A 21,034-nucleotide genomic window follows, 5' to 3' on the forward strand; every position below is an offset into this window, starting at 1 on the left:
CAATTTTTAGTGTCACTTCAAATAAAGTAGTAGAGTATCTTTCCTCCTAAAGGACTAAATACATCACAGCAGCTGGCTGGCTGTCTACAGGTTTGGGCTGCAACACTCCAGCAACTCTGCCATCTGTATAATGATCTCCAGTCCAGCAAACTTGAAGTTACAATTACCCACAGGAGTTAAATTTGAAAGTTCTGGTGCTTATTAAACCACCACTGCTGGAATTTAATGTATATCCAGAACTTGTAGGGTGATCAGGCAGGAAAGAAGGACATTCAAAGGGGTAAGAATTGGTTTTGATATCACGAACCATTAGGAACACGATTTTCTTGAGATCTTAGCAGCACGTACACTGAGCAGTCTTGTTAGGATGGAGATAGGTGTTCACATGCAGAGTAAGAGTCTCTGTACATGTTGGATCTCAAATCTTTATTTCACAGTTCTGATTTATACACCAATTTTCAGGCAAACAGTCATTTTAAATACAGGTAGATTTACATTGTCTGAAGTAGTGCTGTCTTTGTATAGTGTGTGTGCACACAGAGATCTTAATCTACAGCTGCTGTGTTTAATAGCCACAGTTAGGAATGGTTAAGAATACTTGATTTTATCTTATTTATGCTTCTTATTAAGGAAGTTGTGTGTTTGTGTCAGTGTTTTAATAAAACACAATAAAATGATGATGGTAAGATATGGAGGTGATATTAAAAACAAGAAGGACACATATAGAATATAAGATACAGTAGGAATTAATTCCTTTTGGCTTCCCTTTTATTTACCTTAATGGTACACATTTCCACGAGGAAGGCTTATGCAGTTGTCTGACTTTCTTTTAGAAGCAATGGGATGATCAGGTCTAGTAATACAAGGCTTGGGGAGTTGAGTGCAACATAAAAGTGAAGTATTTGAGAGGTGTTTGATTATCTGCTTTGTTTAAGTAACATATCTGCAGTGTGCCTCCAAAACAGAAGTGACATCTTAGTGCTGTACTGGGGCCAGAAGAGAACCAAGCTCAAGACAGAGTGGGTATGGTCAGACTGCTCCAGAAGGAACCCGTTCTAGTGTGAGCAGAAGCCAATTTGCTCCACTTGGTTTCATGGCCAGCATCTCTCTCTGACATCTTTTGATTTAGCAGTGTGAACATATCTAGGGAGCTGTTTCCCATTGCCTTCAAGGCTCTTACACACCTAGTATGGGGATGCTGGCCAATACTTCTAAGAACACCAGGCAGCTGCAAAGAAGGGTGTTCGCTTCTCCCAGGAAGGTGGTAGTGAGTGGGAAGGGAAGGGCACAGATGCAGGAGTGAGCAGTGTCCTAAAAGTGATGTCAGACTCTGAAGTTTTGCTGTGAGCTGAAAGGACCAGCTACTGTTACAACTGTTGTCATACACATGAACACCACTTTCCTCCTTCTGAAGCTAGTTTCAGCTCATGGAAGCAACATTCATCTTGTGCCTGCCACTTGGTTTGTAGTCAAATCTATGTTGTATTCCAGACTAATGCATGAAAGAAATATCTACGCTGCAATGCCATGTTTACCAAAAGTTAGGAAATGCCTGGTTTGAATTTCCCCATATAACCTGAACAGATGCTGCTCAGACATCCCATCCCTGTGCTGGATGCAGTGAAGGTTCAGGACAAAAAGCACTATGGGACAGTGTAATTAAAAATCAGTTTGGTGCCTGCATATAAGTATGGCTGAATTCAGGCTTCACAAACAACTCCAAGTACGCCATTTCTGGCCATATTCCAGGATTTGGATGTCAACTGCTTCTACCCTGCATAGCAAGACTCTGAAGTGGTGCTGATGTATAAACTCCTGCAGTTTGTGAAGGCCAAGTATAAGCATTAATTAGCTTATGTGCATGTAATAAATTACATTACTATCATCTACAGTGAGTGACTCCTGAGCTTTCAGTACTGTAACTGAGAGGCTTTGGTGGTCCTGATACCCTCATTCTCCTGTACATGTCTGTGTGGCTTGGGTCTGGGATGTTTGAAAAGGACTGCTGTCTCATGTGTTTGGCTCAAAAGATAAGGAGGAGGAGTACAATCCAGAATTATCTTTCCTGCCCTTCAAAGGCAAGGGCCTCCATATGCTACTGTTGGATTGTTTATGAAGGAAAGTGATAGCCCTAATTTCTCAGCTGGGGAATTCCTGCCCCTGACAAGGAAGGGGAAGGAGGAGAAGTTTTAGTGCCAGATCTGTTTGCACTACTGCAGAGGGAGAAGACTAAGAGAAACTTTCTTTTTCTTCCTGCCTGGGCATGGCACCCCTCTGTCCATCATGGGGGCCCCAGAGTGGTGTAATGGGATTGTGAAGCACCATCTCCCAGCTGCAGCTTCTCTGGCAGCTCAGCAATGCCTTCAGGCAATATCTGCCAACAGGTTCAGCCCATCCTCAGTGTGCTGATAGACGAGCTCAGGTGGCTCCTCAGTGCAGACAGGTTGAAGGCTGATGCTTTGGTTGGGACACGTTTGCTTTGGCCAACTCTGCTACAAGCACAACTGCAGAGAGCAGAGGTGCTTGTGGGGTTGGCAGTGCCTGAGCCAGCAGGAATTCGGAATGAGCCCTGGCTTGAACTGTCAGTGTGTGCCTCACAGCTCCCTCGGATGCTTCAGTCCTGCTGGAGTGTTGCCAGCATGTTTTCATGCCTAAGGAAACTGAAAAGTGAAATAACAGGGGTTTAACATTAAAAGTCTCAGCCAAAGCAGAGTGGAATTTCCCAGGGCAAAGATACTTCTTTACCCCAAGGGCATTCCCTGTGCAGAGTGTGAATACCTGCTTCCAAGAAATGGAGGTTTGATCCCTTCCCAGAGAAAGGTCACGAGAATCCTTTGTAAAGGCAAGGATTAAGTGACACTAATGTAGGATGGACTGGCATCCCAGTAAGATATATTAATTCACTTTTAGAAAGGAAGAGAAGAAAAGGAGAGAAATGTCCTTGCTCTATTCAAAAGATCTTCATGGGTAAGCTTTAAAGCCTTTGGCTGTATGAATATGTTGCTCAATAACCTGAACTCAGCTAACACAGTTAGCTCAGTGCCCATTATAAGAATGCTTAGATAATATTCTATGGAGCACATTCTCACTCTGATTAAACCTAACACAAAACCATTTCAGATTTATACTATGGTGACAGTGAATATGAACAAAGTTGTTTTCTTCACTGTGAGGCCTGTGAATTCCCAAGGAATGTAGCTGTGTGTGATGGGCAGCTTAGCAAATCAGGGCTGTGTTTGCTAAAAATGGGTATTTGCTGCTACAAAGAATTTTACTTTCTTCCCTAAGGATGATATCAATTGCTGCTAGTCCAAATTAACTGTTTCAGTGATAACAGCTTTCAGACAGAGAGGCTGGAGCAGGAGAGGGGAAAGACGTAATGAGTGAGATTTTCACCTTTGCTCTGCCCCTTCTATAATGAATGAAAGAAGACTGAAGAAGAATCCAGCGCCAAATGCAGCTGGAAGAGATATTCTCCTGTGCAGAAACAGCCATTGGTGTGTCTTCTAAAAATGCTTTCAGAAGCACTGGACCTCGTGTTTTGAGAAGAGGATGCTGGACAGGAGCAGAGTAGCTGCCCTAGTCAGAGCTTTGCTGTCTGTAGGGCTGTTGCTGTGGGCTGTGTTAACCAATATCCCCTAAGTCATCTAAGCTATGCAGAACAGCTTGGGATAAGGAACACTCCAAGGTATCTTAAGGCCACTTTAGCCTTACTCCTGGAGCTGCAAGATTCTCAGTTCTGTAAAAATCTAACTTAATGTCATATCTCTCATAAAGAGAAAGATGTTTCTTTTCCTTTAGAGACTTTCAGTTCCTTCCCTTTCAAGCTAAGGCACTGAATTTCCTTGAATCCTTAACTAAGCCTACTCCTCAGAAAGCACCCACCCACTGACCTTAGAACATCACCAGGAGCGTTTCTGTCTCAGATCTGCTTTTTCTGATATGGTTATAGAGAACTTCAGAGCTCTGATTCTAGGTACAAGGCAGATTTAACAGCAGCAGCTGAACCGGTGACCACCCCTGCTTGCCCAAGGGAACTGCTCCTAGGGGAGGCCATGGGAAGCATCGCTCTGCTACCAGCCAGTGAACACACAGTGTAGTGGGATAAACTGAAACCACCAGCCAGGATACTTGCCTCCTGTTTCCCAGGGAGGAATTTTGAGCCGGGTTTTTTTTTGTCAATGCTGGGAATTGTTCACTGGTGTTTTAAACTGTGAACTTTACATCACCGTTTTATCCTGCAGGATAGGGTGTTCTTCACCCGTCTGATAAGAATCACCGAGCTTCTTTGTGTATAAATCTGTTTGGTCATGCCAGCGTTTTCCAGCTATTGTTTTAGGAGTCCCCTTCCGGTATTTAAAAAGGGGAAATATCTTCTTTAATATCGTCTTCCAGCTTTGAAGCTGTGCTGAACAACAAAGACAGACAAACATTTAATTCTCCCCTAATCCTTTAAATACCCCTACAAGCTCATGGCGTTCACGCACTGTTAAGCCCGTCTCCTGTAGCAGCTGTATGTCTTCTTTTAACTCTGCCTTTAAAGCCTACAACTTCAACTGGGGTGGAACAGGAGCCCGCGATACTTCATCCTGTGGTGGCTGTCTTTCTGGGTGGTACGGAGAGGGATGGTTTTCCATAATAAAGCGATCATCTGGATTGAATTGCACGTATCTAATCCGCACACAAGCTACTCCTGTTTGGTTTTGTGAAGTGAACAAAGACATCAACTTAGACAAGCTCTGGGCTGGATTCGGGTATCTCTGGGACCTTCTGATCATTCCAGCGATTAGCCAGCCTGCCTTGGTAGCTTTAACACAAAAGGGCAAGCATAGAATCAAACCCTTTTTCTCCACGAAAGGGAGATTTCCTTAACTTCACCCACCAGAAAAAGCCTGAAGGGGCAGGCAAGACATCTGGGACAAACCCAACCCTTTTAAGCCTCCTGCTGTGATTTTATGATATGGGAGCAGAGCGGGCTTCAAGTAGCTGCACTGCAGGATAGGGGACAGGTTGTTGATGTTCGTATGAATTGGTGAGTAGTCATTGATTTAAGCCCCACAAAACTCTTACTGATTTTATCCCTGTTCTTCCTCAACATGAAAACTTTCTGCTTGTTTTCCACAGTTTTTCTGTCTTCCTGTGAGGACCCACAGACATTTAGTCCATTCCACTGCTGAAGGCAGATAAACTGTACCAGTGTATTTCTGTCAGCTGCCTAATCAGGTCCTGAGGACCTTCAGACCCCGTACTCTCCTCAGACAGTCCATCCTCATATTATCCTTTCTGTTAAAAACTTTTGCCTGTCATCTATCCTGAGCCCATTATTTCTTGGCCTGTACAATTCAACATGGAAATGCATAATCCTTTTTCCTGGCAGCAGTGATTTACCCATCTAAAGACTTTTTATCCCATCTCCACTCAAACCTCATCTTATTTAGGCTAACCAGCCTTAGTTCTTTTCTATCAATCATCTGCATTGCTTATTTCTGCCTGGAGTTCTTCATACTACCATGGTGCTCCTATTCTGCAAGCACTGGTGGGGCTAAAATCCGAGAGCCAGAGATCCCCACTTTGATCAGCATGGCCATGGGAGCCAGGCTTTGGGCTCCATTTAGAAAATCTTGCCTTGTATCAAAGGCTGCGAAGCCTGGTGTCAGCATCCCCTGATGGCACCTTAGATAGCTTAATGTAAAGTAGAATTTCTGGGGCTAATCTGCCATCCAGATGTACAACTGCACTTTTGAGGTGGTGTGGCCATTGAGAGACTTTTCTTTATTGCATGCTTTCATTTGCTGAAAGCTAAACCTGCTTTAATAGCAGGAGGCTTTGGAGGCACAGCAAAGGGTATGAAAAGGACACTGTTTGATTTATTATTTTTTCTTTAAGAAAACCAAAATAGGCCACTATTGAGTCTTAAAATCACAGCTGCAACAAAAGAGTATTTCTGGGGTTTTGTACTGGTTTGTGCACTTGAGTCACTTGCAGAAAGACTATATTCAGTGTTAAAAAAGTAATGAAATGTTTTTCAGGATGGTTTCTTTTTTTCCCCCTGTTTCTTCCTGATATACTTCTTTAAAAGGCACTGGCATCTTGTTGACATTGGGAAGCTTCTCTTTGTAACCCTCTAAAACACTCCAGACATTTTCTATGAGAAGGTTTTAAACTCCCTGGCATAAACAGATAGTCTGTTGGCATCTGGATGTAAGAAACTAGGAGATTATACGGTAAAACAGAGTAGACTAAGTCTCTGGGGTTGGAAGGAAAGTTAACTCATAGGGTTAGCATGCAATGGCTTTACTATGGTAAGATCTACCCAATTAATCAAGAGCACTGTGACACATTATAATATAAAGATGCAACGTGAATATGGGCAAGCTCCTTTGATTAGTGGATTGGTTTCTGAAATTAAGGGAAGGGTTGGCTCTGAGGGAGTGCTATGCATGAAATCCCGATTTTAGCTGTACTAATGCAGTTAACTTGCTGCTCACATGTAAATGGGGATCCCATGTAGCCCTGCAGCTTTGATGAGGCCTTTGGGAACACAAGTAGTGTGTTTACCTCTGCTGTAGACATCCTATGAGCCAGGCTATCCAACAGACCAAGGCTAGCATGTTCACACTAAGGAAACCACAGGAAAGAGTACAACAGGTTTCTTTACACCAGTTTTAATTTGATGTAGAGTTCAGATACTCACAGAGTTACTACAAATAACATACGCCACTAGAAGTCTTGCTGAAGGGCAAGTAACATGGAAGAAAAGCAAGTCCTTAAGAGAAGAAGGAACTCAAAAAGAGAATAAACCACCGTTGGCAAAGTTGTTGTGAGGATTCATAGAGTGTTATTTTGGCCAATGCATGTACTTTGAGACATTCCTCAGTATTCACCTTAAAGATACTGCTAAGTTTGATGAATCAAATAATATGGCACATGCATTCTGACACAGTTCTCTCTTTAAAAACTACACTTCAGGAAAATCTATCAAATTCCTTCTAAAATAAATTTAAACGGATGCAGCAACAACCAGATAGGCTTCTCCTAGAGAAATTAGATGTCTTTCACTGATGGAAATTACATTTGTATATGAATTATACATTAACCTGACTGGCATGTGTGCCCAGTTATTCATGAGATCAGTTTATGGAACTAGCCCTGTGGGCTACATCTGCAAGAAGGAGCTTTTCAAATCAGATCCTCAAATACTATCACAATGATTTCCAGTGAAGATTCCTCAGTTAGCTGGTTCTCTGGAGCTAGTGCTCTTCCCTGTTGTACTTAAAGACCAGGTCAGCACAAAACGCAATTTGAATACATTCCTGGTTTTATTTTCACCATGTCACTCCACATAATGGTGTCAAGGGCGATCTCTGCCCTTCTGTGATGTTCATTGACCTTCACAATGAGCAGGAACCTCTTCCTTTCATGTCAAATTGACACTGAGGGGTAGATTTTGCCATCAGATCTGTTACCTTGAACATGAGCTGCATGCATGCACTGCACTCAGCATTTCACCCAGATGCCTCACAGCACCACAGGGTTTTCCTGCTGTTCCTGCACACGAGGGATAAAACAGAAGAGCTGTGTCTTGTAGAACAAGGCAGACAGTCAGCCAGAGTGAAAACATCGCAGGCAGCCCTCCAAGAAACATAGATAGAGCATCTTTGTTGTCTCAAGCCGTGTACAGGAATGCAGAACATGTCTGGGGAGCGCGAGCTGCACATCAGGCACACACACAGCAGCCAGAGGGGCTTTAGCCGTGCTGCTGCAGGAGATGCTGGCTCTGTCACTGCATGTCCTGAGCAGCTCCTCTAACCTGGTACCCAGGCAGCAACGACACAAACATCAACACACAGTCACCAGCAGCTGCAGCCACGTGCTGGGCGCTTGATCTTCAGCACAGAGAAGGTTGAATCATTGCAGAAAAACAGTAACTTAAGCTTCAGCTCTTTCATAGCAGTTCCTTATAATGACAATGCAAGATAGGCAAATCCTAGTTTGGGGTTGGGTTTCTTCTTTGTCATCTTAAACCCAGAATTTTAAGTCCTAAACAGGCTGTTTTCATAGAATGGTTTGGGTTGCAAAGGACCCTAAACATCATCCAGTTCCAAACCCCTGCCATGAGCAGGGACACCTTCCACTAGAGCAGGTTGCTCCAAGCCCCATCCAACCTGGCCTTGGACACTGCCAGGGATGGGGCAGCCACAGCTTCTCTGGGCACCCTGTGCCAGTGCATCAGCACCCTCACAGTAAAGAACTTCTTCCTTATATCTAACCTGAACTTCACCTGTTTAAGTTTTAACCCATTACCCCTTGTCCTATCACTGCCATCCCTAATGAAGAGTCCATCCCCAGCATCCCTATAGGCCCCCTTCAGATACTGGAAGGCTGCTCTGAGGTCTCCATGCAACCTTCTCTTCTCCAGGCTGTTTTTGTATGGGAGCTGCTCCAGCCCCCTTATCATCCTCTTGGCCCTCCTCTGGACTTGTTCCAGCAGCTCCATGTCCTTCTCATATTGGGGACACTGGAACTGTACGCAGTGCTCCAAGTGGGGTCAGTGGGATTTCATCCTGTGAGTCCTCCAGTAAGACACTAATTTGTGTCTGAGCTGGTTTGCAACAACTTTGTGAACTACAAGAAGAAAAATGAAATCAATTCTATATTTTATTTAAACTGATAATTGGGATATGATTTGGAAACCCATTAAAGGGGCTCTGTTAAAGTGGTCTGTGTGACCCAGAATGCCTAACTTAAAAATTAGGGTGATGCAAGCTCTTACTATAGTCTAACATTTTACTGCAGCAGGATCTTCTCCATGTCATCCCTGGTTCTTGTGGCTGCCAGGCCGCTGTGCTGCCATGGGAGGGAGCAGAGCTCTTGGCTGATTGCCCATCCGAGGTTGCAGTGCTTCCTACCCAGTGTTTGGATGCAGTGGGAAAGGTTAGCGCTCACCCGGACCTGGTGCAGTTCCTGCCTTTCTGCATCTGGCTGGGCAGGGAAAGCATTCACTGCCACCCATGTCTCCCAAACCCTCCATGTGTTCTTGTTGCAAACATCAATCTGGGCACAGGAGACTGATCTGTGGATGGTATGGAGGTGGCACAGGGTGACTTGTGTCCATATTGTTATACCCTCTTACACCTCTTATCCTGCATCCAAAGAGGGAATTGTTCCTGGTTGCAGGACCTGTCTGGGAGGATGATCATTGCAGACTATCGCTACCAGGGACCTTCACAGCCTGGTGGCACAGGCTGTGCTCCAGGGCCTGGGAGGGGTCCCTGGCTGTTTTTCAGCTCACTGACCTATTTCAGACATACTCTTGGGTATGCGGGGCTGTGCCCTATGTTCCAGTGCCCTGGAGTGCAAGAGGACCACTGTCTGCCACCTGTGCTGGAGATGCTGAAGCAAGGCATGAGCCATGCACCTCCTGGTGCTTCAGCATCTCCAGTCGGGATGGAGAGCATGGGCACAGCCAGGATGGCAGGGCACAGAGCATGAGCCAGCATCCCTCCCCTGTCCCTCCCTGTGCAGCCCCAGATGCTATTTGTAGAGCTATTTGTGAGTGGGAATCAGATATATTGGGATAAAAACCCAGGAGGGAAGCAGCCAGCAGAGCTGGGGTCCTGGGTGGCAGCCATGAAGGCATCTTTGTGCATGCCTCATGGGTGAAGGTGGGGACAGGGGAACATGTGCTTCATGGAAGCCCTTGAGCATCACCAGCAGTGAAGCAATTGAAGTGTGGGGAGCCCTGTTTCATTTGCTACATCTGAAAACAGCAGACTTCGAGCATGGATAGTTCTGTGCTGACATTTGTCCCTTCGAAGCATCCTCTCTGCTACCCCTTGCCACCCAGTTCATGAAGAGAAAGAAAGAGTCACCCATTTGAAGATAGAGCCTGGGTAAAGAGGAAAGCCTCTCAAGGAACAGGAAGGACATCACTTCTTCAGGGCTGGCCTGCTAAAAGCAGTCTGGCAGGGATGAATACAATCCACAGCCTAACGTGATCTGGTGCACGCTGGCATTTCTTTAGGCTAAAATGAGGCAATAAAGCAAGGCAAGCAGGGAGGGAAGGAGGAGAAGCCCATTGTCTGGTTTCTGACATTTCATTAGTGGTCTCCACTAGTGGGGAGAGAAAGGCATGGACAGGGGCAGGGCATGGACTTGGGGACCTGGCCAACCCTCTTGGGGTACCTAGTTCTCTGCTTCAACTTTAGCAGGATCCCATAGGAAATCACTGTGCTGCAAGACAACGCCAACCCATTCAGGAGCTAAAATACCATGTGTTACTTGTTAACCCTTGCGGATAACGAAACCACGTCTTCAGTCAGTAGGAAAACATCACAGCTCTCCTGCAAAGAAGCAGACGGAGCTCCCAGAAGCTGCCAGATGCACATTTTTCTCACCCCCCTCCTAAAATATCACTGTAATTTTAATGTACTCAGAACAAACCAGCAGTTGACTAAACAGACATCCGTTATAAAATCCACATTAAGAAATGAGACGCTTGGGATAATTTTGATTGATTTACTTGGCAGAGTTTTGATAGCTACTGAAAAACATACTATTCATGTTTAGGTGAAAAATAAATGGAGTCAAATAAGTGTCACTGCATAGTACTAGGAGGTATATACAGCCACATGTAAAAATGCATAAACACAAACATTTCTGTACAGCAACGTTTCCTTTCAGTCTGTATAGAGAAACACTGGTTTATAATATGGGGAAAATATAAAGCAGACATACATGCAACAAGGACATGACAGTTACATAGGTCCCACCTGCCTCCCAAGAGCTGCAGTAATAGTAACAATAATAATAATAATATTAATAATAAAAGCCTTTTTTCAGGGAAAAAATGTGAAACCTGGAATGTTTTCATGTTGAGGTTTCCAGAGAGCTTCAGATGTCAAACGTATCTGAAGGCGATTTAAAGGCTTGATTCAAAGCCCTGTGAAGGCAATGGAAAGACTCCATTGGTTTCGGTGAGCTTGGGGTCAGACCCAGCTGTTGAACCACGATCCCATTCTGCCCTCCCCCAAAACCCAAAGTTGAAGTCTGCAGATAAAAATAAACAATCGTATCATACAAAACTTTGTATATAGAATACAAAAGGTAACCGTTGACTTCTTGTATAAAATACAACTTTTCGATAGTGTATTTATTTCACATATGTATAAATATAACCCAAATAATATGATTTTTATTATTCCTACCAAAATATTATTACTTTTTGGTTGGTTTTTCTTTTTTTTTTTTTTACAAAAGTTTACAAAACAAATAATTCTTTATATTTACAACCCAATACTGCGAAGAGTGCTCAGTCCATGATGAAAAATAGACTATAAGGGTAGTGCACTTAGCCATGGCAAAGAAAGAGGAAAAAGACACTAGCTCTGTTCAGATACAGGTGTTCTGAAGAAATGATACTGGATTCAAGTTTTGGTTGCAAGAGTCTTTTGAGCTCACGTTCCAGATGCAGCAGGACTGCAAATGGCCTCTGCTTTTGTAGAATTTACTTCAGACAGGTTGACATTTTGATCCCAGGAATGGCACTCACAGCCCAGTGTCTTCTTCGCTCTATGCTGAGGCCAACAGGGCAAAGCTCAGCTTTGAATCCACCACCGGATGATATCCTGAATCCTTGGGACCAGCTCCTCAGCTGAACTATTTTTTTACATCATTTGAGGATCTGGAAAACAGTCTTGTCTTAATACAGAAACCAGTGGTGGCCTCTTCAATGGCATGTGAGGGTAGCTGAAGTTATCTGACTTCAGTGGCCATTGCGCGTGAAGATACCAACTCAGCCTTGGCCTGAGCATCATTGCAGTTGTCTGTTCCTACCAGAGCTTTGGCAGTCAGTGCTGATCTGCTCACGGGTGTGGTGCTTGCCTCTGTATGAGCCGCATGAGCCTGTCTTCCCTCCACTTTGAACTGATGTAGCTGCTATTTCAGTCTAGTTTACTGGGGACTCATTTGTTGGACTGCATCTGTATCTCCAAACTGAGGTGGGATGCTGACCTGGGCTGAAAAGCTCTTTAAAGACTTGGAAAATCTTGTAATGGCATACCAAAGGGACCATGTGCACCCCAGCCAAACTGGAGACAAGAGGGAGCTTTCTGGGCAGCTGAGCCACCACGTTACACAGTGCAGGGGTGTGCAACCATCACTAGCTGGGACAGCAGAAGGGACTCTTCAGCAGGCTTTCTTGTCTCTCCAATGACAAACGTGTCACAGACCAGCCCACCTTAGCTGGCACATCTAGCTAAATGCTGTGTTACACCTTTCCTGGAGGCTCTGGTGCTTGTTTGTGCACCAGCTTCTTGAAACATCATGAACAATTGTGCCCACACAGAATGACAGGGTGAAATGACTGGAAAAGCCTTATTAAAGCCTGTCTTGAGAACTAGGTCAGATAAGTGCAGAGGCTATTGTCAAGTAGTCTACTCATCCCAGTGTCACTAACAAGAATGAATAAAGAACTTGCATGGGGCACAGCAATGCCTCTTGGCACCGAGGCGTGTGAATGCAGGCATTGTATTCCTTTGCCATATCTCATTTTAGCTAATTCAGAGGATGCTGTAAAAGACATCACACCACATCATTTTAAAGAACAGCATTTTCATTTGACCTGTAAGGTGTGTTCCCTTCTGTGAATTCTCCTGTGTGACTCCCTGCAGAGCTGCTTTACAGTGACACAGCACCTCCTTCTGATGTCCTCACTGACCAAGTCTGTAGGAGAAACTTTTAACATGGTTGAGACTATTCCCTGTCACCGAGCGGTTGGAACAACCTATACCCTCCCTGCTCTGTTGTTTGCCTCTGGTGGCTGCAAGGTGGCTGCCAGCTGTCTACAGGGATGGTCCTTGCCTAGGGTTAACACCCTCATGATGCACTGGTAAACTGGACCATCCCCAAACCCAGAACAGATGATTGAGTCCAGCACCCAGAAATATTGCCCCAAACTGTCTCATTTACATACACAGATGTGTCTGAGTGAAGCCTCCTCCTGTGAGTATCCCAGGTGGTTGTAACTGATTTCATGCCAGTTTCAGGGGCAGAGCCACTCAGACTCTGCTTGATGGAGGCTGTGGGGACCTGGGCCATTACTGGACCTCTTCCAGCTCTCCCCATATGGCGAAGGGATAGAAGGATAGAGACAAAATGCTGTGCAGTCAGAACTGTAGCCTTTCCTGGACAGAGATGCTGGCATTTCTGCTGGGGTAAACCTGTTCAGTTGAAGAGGACTGGGCTGAACTACCTAAAGAGGATAGCAGCTTAGCTGAGCCACTTCATGTACTTGCCCTCCTCTAAGCTGGGCTGGGAAAGTAGTTGGTGAGGGTCAAACCATGAGCACCATTCTCACTTAAGTTGTCCATTAAATCCCTGGAGTCCCTGGGATAGGGCAAGGTGGCAAAGTCAGGATCCTGAGCTTTGGTGTAGTTCATCTCATTTCCCTCAGTGCCCAAAGTGATTGTGCTGCTGGCAGGACAGTAGCATCCTCTGATAGGTGCTGCAAGCACTAATGAAAGGGAGGAAGTGAACTCTAGAGCACACCAAGTAAAACACTGGATGATCTGTTTCCTTCTTCCCTTGGACGAGACCACTTACCCTTTTGTGTGCTACAAAACATATAGGGCTTAAACCAAAATCATTGGGAAAGCACATGTGAGTTTGTACTGTGTAGAAGTGAACAGTTTTTGTAACACATGGGATTTACACAGGGCCTGATGCCATCAGGGCTGAGTGGTCCTGAGGAAGTTAAGGGCCATGAACATGATGGCTGAAGAGCTCTGGACCACTTGGGTTCGTACTTCGCACACAGAGAAATGATGTTCCACAACCACTGTCTGGTGCTTGCATGTGTGGGAGGCTAAACATTTTTCTCCATGTTGCTCCCTTGGAAAGAACTGGTTTGCAATGTGCTGGGCACCGGTGTGGGGAACAGACCCTTCACGTGCTTTCACTTCTTTGTGGCAGGCATGAATATCACTTATGCTATCATTCATCAGGGAGACTTCAGTTTTATCCCAAGAGCAACTCTTCAAACAGGGCAGTCGCCCTGCATGGTATCTTAAAGGACAGCCCAGTTATTGGAGTGTAAATTAATAAAGCAGGTTGTTGGCATCTAAAGAGAAAGCTAATGTCCTTTCTGCCTCTTCATCTCGTTGACCCTTGGTACTGTCACTTACGAGTGGTTCCCCAAAATTTCATCGAGGTTGATGTCTTTCATCCAGTCATCGTTACCAGGTTCCGTTTTCAGTAAAGAATCTATAAAGTCTGAGTCACTGTTGAGTGCAGGTCCTATACTGTCACCTTGCTGGTTCAGAAAGTCAAATGCTAGGTCATTGCCATGGTCACTTCCTTGGTAAGCCCGGGAGTTTTGGTTGGTAGATGTGAAACTGGTTGATGGCAGAGATGACGGAGGTGTCATACTCGTTCCTGGCTGATTCAAGGTAGGCACAGTCTGTCCTCTCAGCTGGTTAGGTCTTAAGCTGAGACCTCGTAGTGAGCCAGTGGATTGTCCATTTATAGTCTGCTGCATTTGGTTTAGAGGAGGCCTCATCTGGACTCCCGCTGTTAACTGATTAGGAGGTGCCAGTGCACGCTGAGGAAAATGCTGGTTGCCTACGCTGCGTTGTAAAGACTGGTTAGGATATGGAGTGCCAGTGGGGAAACGGACTCCTGCGGGTTTCAGTGCATCCTGCTGCTTCACTGCAGCCTCCTGCGGCGCCCAGTTCTGGGCAGTGGCAGTAGCTGTGATCATCACGTTGGCTGGCCTTTGTGCAGGGATACCTGTAGCTCCATGGTTCAAAGTTGGCCTTACTTGCTGTGAGTTGACCACCGACCCCGTCCCAAAAGCCGCTGCGTTGTTTCCCTGTGCCATGGTTTGCTGTCGAGACATCATGGGGTTATTCTGACCCGGCAGGACTTGGTTTTGGTTCCTGTGTGGCTGCATCTGATTCACTCCTGAAGTCACATTGTATGAACTTGGTTGGTTGCAAGGAAGGTTCCCGTAGCAGCCCATATTCCGATTGGCAGGAACAGAAGGCATTCGGGTCCCAGCAGGAGTGGACATGATGCTGGAGCTCTGGGTCATGATGCTATGAGTTGAAATTGGGTTGGATAAGGACATGTTGGAGCTCATACTCACTGCTGGTGAGCCACCTGGAAAGGAGAAAACAGAAGTGTTAAAGCAAACGAGATCAATGTGTGGTGCGATTCAGATACCAACAGGTTAAAAATCCAGTTTTCTAGCAGCAGAATTTCTTGAAGAAGATACTTTGCTCTTCAGAGGACTTGCATGAACTTGCTCAAGGCTTAAAGATGCCTATCTTCCAAAGGTGGTTTGGCTTGCATGAAGCCATTCTGCCCTGACACCTGCCAGTGAATCACAAGAAGAGCCTCCAAACCTCATACAAGTTCACTTGTGCAAATTTGCAGCTACATACTCTCTATTTTGAGGCCACAATTAAGTCATTTATGCACTGTAAGGTGATTGCTTATGCAGTGCAAGGTTCTTAATTAATCCCCGAGAGAGTGGCTGAAGAAGACCACGTTTCTAAACGCAGCCAGTGTAGATGGCACTGTGGAGACCCCCCATGGCACACAATGAGCTGCTTCATAGTTTAATCCCTTTTGCTACTGTTGCTTCCAGTACAAGCCCTACAAGAAGAAGTCAGATTCAAGACAAATGAAAGATGTTTCTTCACCCAGCGTGTGGGTTAATGAGGAAATCTTTGCCACATGGCACAGTACAAGCTAAATTCTTGTACCAGTCTGGGTGGCTCCCGAAGTGTAATAAGAGCTGTTGGTTAGGCTTGCTACACAGGTACCACCACCTTTTGGGAATTCCCTGAGGAATGGAAGAACATATAGCCCTAGAACTTTGCTGTTTTGTAGTAGCAATTGTTGGACATGGGACACTACCTTGGTTTCAGCCTTCATATATACAACAAAACCACACTGAATTTGATTAACTTTGAGTTCATCTTCAATGTTGTATTAGTCTGCGTGATTAATTTAATTAGTTGGTCCATCATCACTTCCTTCTTACTGTGCAGGTCATGCCTGCATTGTTCTCCAGACACATCAGTCTCAGTCTGTGGCAATTATTCCGGTGACACTGAGCTGTGTGGTTCGGTTGATACGCTGGAGGGAAGGAATGCCATCCAGAGGGACCTTGACACACTTGTGAGGTGGGCTGATGTGAACCTCATGAAGTTTAACCATGCCAAGTGCAAGGTCCTACACCTGGGTCGGAGCAATCCCAGACACAGCTACAGGTTGGGCAGAGAAGAGATTCAGAGCAGCCCTGTGGAGGGAAGGACTTGGGGGTGTTGATCCATGACAAACTGAACATGAGCCGGCTTCAGTGTGCGCTCACAGCCCAGAAAGCCAACCATATCCTGGGCTGCATCAAAAGGAGTGTGACCAGCAGGTCGAAGGAGGTGATCCTGCCCCTTTATTCTGCTCTCATGAGACCTCACCTGGAGTATTGTGTGCAGTTCTGGTGTCCTCAACATAAAAAGGACATGGATCTGTTGGACAAGTCCAGAGGAGGGCCACGAGGATGATCAGGGGACTGGAGCACCTCCCATATGAAGATAGGCTGAGAAAGTTGGGTCTGTTCAGCCTGGAGAAGAGAAGGCTACATGGAGACCTCATAGCAGCCTTCCAGTATCTGAAGGGGGCCTATAGTGATGCTGGGGAGGGACTCTTCATTGGGGACTGTAGTGACAGGACAAGGGGTAATGGGTTAAAACTTAAACAGGGGAAGTTTAGATTGGATATAAGGAGGAAATTCTTTCCTGTTAGGGTGGTGAGGCACTGGAATAGGTTGCCCAGGGTGGCTGTGAATGTTCCATCCCTGGCAGTGTTCAAGGCCAGGTTGGACAGCTTTCGGTGATATGGTTTAGTGTGAGGTGTCCCTGCCCATGGCAGGGGTGTTGGAACTGGATGATCTTAAGTTCCTTTCCAACCCTAGCTATTACATAATTCTATGTTTTCCAGTCCTTCAATCCTTCTAAACCTCTTTTCAGAACTTGACAGTTTTCAGCATTTGACTTCAAGGCTATTTCAAGACTCATCACAGCTGGTCACAGAAACAGCTCTTGCACATCTCCAGGATGGATGCAAAGTAAGCTCTTCTTGTTCAGCATCATCTCAGACTGTGTTTGTCTTTTGGTTGATATCACACAGCCTCTTTGCAGTGATATCTGGGGACCTATCAGCCATTTCCTTGTGTTATGCTGATTTTGTATTACTCTGTTTTTTAAATCACAACAGGCAATACAATGTCAGATGCTTCAAAGGACACAAAATGAACAAATATTAATGTTATCACCCAAAGCTGTGGTTTCACTGAAAATGATACCATGCTGGTTTGCAAAGATCCTTTTACATCAGCCCATATTACCTGATATTCATTATATTCCCTTCCCAATTCTTTCTATTCAGGCTGTATCAGCTCCCCAGTATTTTTGCTGAGCTCTGCATTTGGTCACTAGGGCTGCAATTACCTACTTCACTCTTCTCATTTTTGGCATGGCATTTGCAGTCGTCCTTGGAATTTCAAGACTAAATAAAGAGTGACATGAAGGATTTGGAGAACCTCTCAGCCAGCTCTTTCAGAACTCTTGAAGACAAATCATGCACATACATATTTAAAGAGTCTATGTTTAGGAACAGCTGTTTAATATACTGTTCCTGTTGAAATTTCACCATAACGATGTTCAATTCCCTCAGACTGGGACTGAAGAAAGAATTACCATCTATTTCAGCCTTTTCGGCATTATTTTTATACATCTATGTGCTATTTTCATTTATTAATGGATGCAAAGGGATCCTTCTTTTTAAGTACTTAAAAATAATCTCTTCCTAAATCATTATTAACACCGAATGTGACTCCACAAGCAGAGCTGCTTGTTCCAAATCAACAGAAACAGAGGCCTAGCTTAAGAAGCCCACATTATCCTGGAAGGCAAGCTTTCCCACCAACTGGAGCTAAGCTGCAGACACTTGCTACAGACAATCTGTGCTAGCTTAAGCACTCAAATTCAGTCTCCAGGCTGGGCAGTCCCTGGGACAGGAGATGCTATGAGGATCCACCTGGTTTTACCCCAACAAGGACAGTCAGATACAATCAGGGCTCAGCAACCCTCACAGTTAGCCCTGTCTTTGGCTTTGCTAGTGCCTTATGCATTGTTCACTGCTTTCTGGAAATACTGGCACATCTTTTTGACAGAGATGGGGTCCCTGACTGTTTGCTACCTTGTGCCAGCACAGGAATGGGGTTTGGGGGTGCTGGTCGATGAGAAAATGAACATGAACCGGCTTCAGTGTGCACTTGCAGCCCAGAAAGCCAACCGTATCCTGGGCTGCATCAAAAGGAGAGTGACCAGCAGGTCGAAGGAGGTGATCCTGCCCCTCTGCTCTGCTCTCCTGAGACCTCACCTGGAGTATTGTGTGCAGTCCTGGTGTCCTCAATGTAAAAAGGACACAGAACTGTTGGGACAAGTCCAGAGGAGACCATGAGGATGATCAGGGGACTGGAGCACCTCCCGTATGAAGCTAGGCTGAGAAAGTTGGGGTTGTTCAGCCTGGAGAAGAGAAGGCTGCATGGAGACCTCATAGCAGCCTTCCAGTATCTGAAGGGGCCTATAGGGGCGCTGGGGATGGACTGTTCATTAGCGTCTGTACTGACAGGACAAGGGGTAATGGGTTAAACTTAAACAGGGGAAGTTTAGATTGGATTTAAGGAAGTTCTTCACTGTGAGGGTGGTGAGGCACTGGAATAGGTTGCCCAGGGTGGCTGTGAATGCTCCATCCCTGGCAGTGTTCAAGGCCAGGTTGGACAGAGCCTTGGGTGACATGGCTTAGTGTGAGGTGTCCCTGCCCATGGCAGGGGTGTTGGAACTGGATGATCTTAAGGTCTTTTCCATCCCTAACTTTTCTATGATCCTATGAATCAGTGACATTTCAGGAGACCTGGAACAGCCATCTGGGGAGAGCTGGTTCTCTCCCCCCATCTGAACTACAAGTCTGTTTAGTCCCTTCACTTGCCACTGGCATGAAGCCCCTCCTGGGGTGATCCCAGGGCTACCATCACACTGCCCTGCCAATGCCACTCTCCTTAAAGAGTACAAGCGGTCAGGACGTGGGTTGTACTTGTTGTGCAACAGACGAAGCTTCCCCTTTCTTTGCATTGCTATTTTTATCCTTTTTTATTTTTAACGCAAATATTTTCCATCCTGATTTCTTCCAGATGGGAAGAAACGCTTCCCTGGCAGCGCTGTGCTCAGCAGCTGGGCACCCCAGGCTGCAGCCATTCCCAGAAATGCCTTCCGTGCCCGATTCACCTGCTCTTGTCTTGGGGTTTCTTTCACCATGGCAGCATCGTGAAAAGCAGAGAGCAATAAAAAGCTTAACCAAGTGTCACCGAGCCACTATGTTATTTTATTCAACTTCTTGTCTCTTCTTCCATGACCTGAACAAAGCTATTCCCAGAAAAAGGAACAGATTCCCTGCTGTTATTCCCTTATGCAAGAGTTTCCTAATCGCTCCATCTGGTAGATGTGCTGTGAGCTTCCAGCACAGCCCTTTCTCTCAGGCTCTCCCAAAAAGCTGCTGTCCTCCCTGGGCTCACTCATCAGGGACTGCAGATTTGAATGGACAAGTGCTGCCAATCCCACATGGTTCAAATGCAGGAGATGGGGCTCCAAATACCACAAGACTGGCAAAGAGTCCATCAGATTAGGAACGACAAGAAGAGCCACATAACAATGGTGATCTACTTATTTTGGAGCCTTTCAAAGATGTGGCTGCAGTAATTTCCATTTCCCCTTTTGGGCTAGAAATGAGTTGTTTTTAAGTAAAAGCCAAGAATCATAGAATCACAGAATGGTTTGGGTTGGAAAGGACCTTAAGATCATCAAGTTCCAACCCCACTGCCATGGGCAGGGACACCTCACACTAGACTATGTCACCCAAGGCTCTGTTCCAACCTGGCCTTGAATACTGTCAGGGATGGAGCATTCACAACTTCTTTGGGCAACCCATTCCAGTGCCTCACCACCTTCACAGTAAAGAACTTCTTCTTTATATCTAACCTGAACTTCCCCTGTTTAAGTTTAAACACATTCATTATCCCTTGTCCTATCGCTACAGTCCCTGATGAAGAGTCCCTCTCCAGCATCCTTGTGGGGCCCTTCAGATACTGGAAGGCTGCTACAGTCCAGGTGTAGGACCTTGCACTTGGCATGGTTAAACTTCATGAGGTTGGCATCAGCCCACCTCACAAGCGTGTCAAGGTCCCTTTGGATGGCATTCCTTCCCTCCAGCGTATCAACTGAACCACACAGCTTGGTGTCATCGGCAAACTTGCTGAGGGCGCACTCAATCCCCCTGTCCATGTCAGCGACGAAGATGCTAAACAAGACCGGTCCCAACACTGATCACTGAGGGACACCACTCATTACTGGTCTCCAGCCGGACATTGAGCCATTGACCACAACTCTTTGTGTTCAGCCATCCAGCCAGTTCTTTATCCACCGAGTGGTCCATTCATCAAATTGATGTCTCTCCAATTTAGAGACAAGGATGTCGTGTGGGACAGTGTCATCAACTGCTCTACCCCTGTCCATCAGTTCTGTAGCCCCATCATAGAAGGCCACCAAATTGGTCAGTTTGGCCAATTTCCCCTTAGTGAAGCTATGCTGGCTGTCACCAAGCACCTTGTTGTTTTTCATGTGCCCTAGCATGGTTTCCAAGAGAATCTGCTCCATGATGCTGCCAGGCATAGAGGCGAGTCTAACTGGCTCGGTTAGTCATTTGGTTCCAGGAATGAACCTTTAAACAACACACCAAATCACAGGATTCCCCAACAAATTGCTGGGGTTGCCAAAGCTTTTGCTTTATGAGCAGAGGAGGTACCAAGCCAGCAAGCAGGGCTCTTTCTGCCCTCACTATCCATTATTACCTTGCATCAGTGATGCTTGTGCAAACTTACACAATAAATACTCAGGCCTGTAAGAAAACAGCC

At 45.6% G+C, this 21,034-nt stretch overlaps 1 protein-coding gene across 3 annotated transcripts in view; it reads right to left on the reverse strand.

Annotated features, from left to right (window-relative positions):
• Positions 1-13,999: 13,999 nt before the first annotated feature.
• Positions 14,000-21,034, reverse strand: part of MAML2 (mastermind like transcriptional coactivator 2) — a 212,266-nt gene continuing 205,231 nt past the window's right edge. For all 3 annotated transcript variants that reach the window (XM_061374579.1, XM_061374578.1, XM_061374577.1), the window contains exon 6: positions 14,000-15,159. In XM_061374579.1, coding sequence (XP_061230563.1) covers positions 14,180-15,159 — 980 coding nt within the window. In that variant the 3' untranslated portion in view covers positions 14,000-14,179. The remainder of the gene's footprint in view (positions 15,160-21,034) is intronic.

The sequence above is a fragment of the Neopsephotus bourkii genome, unplaced genomic scaffold (assembly GCF_033783945.1).
Source record: "Neopsephotus bourkii isolate Nb327-2 ecotype Australia unplaced genomic scaffold, CSIRO-AGI_Nbou_v1 NB_1638, whole genome shotgun sequence".
Taxonomy (NCBI): domain Eukaryota; kingdom Metazoa; phylum Chordata; class Aves; order Psittaciformes; family Psittacidae; genus Neopsephotus; species Neopsephotus bourkii.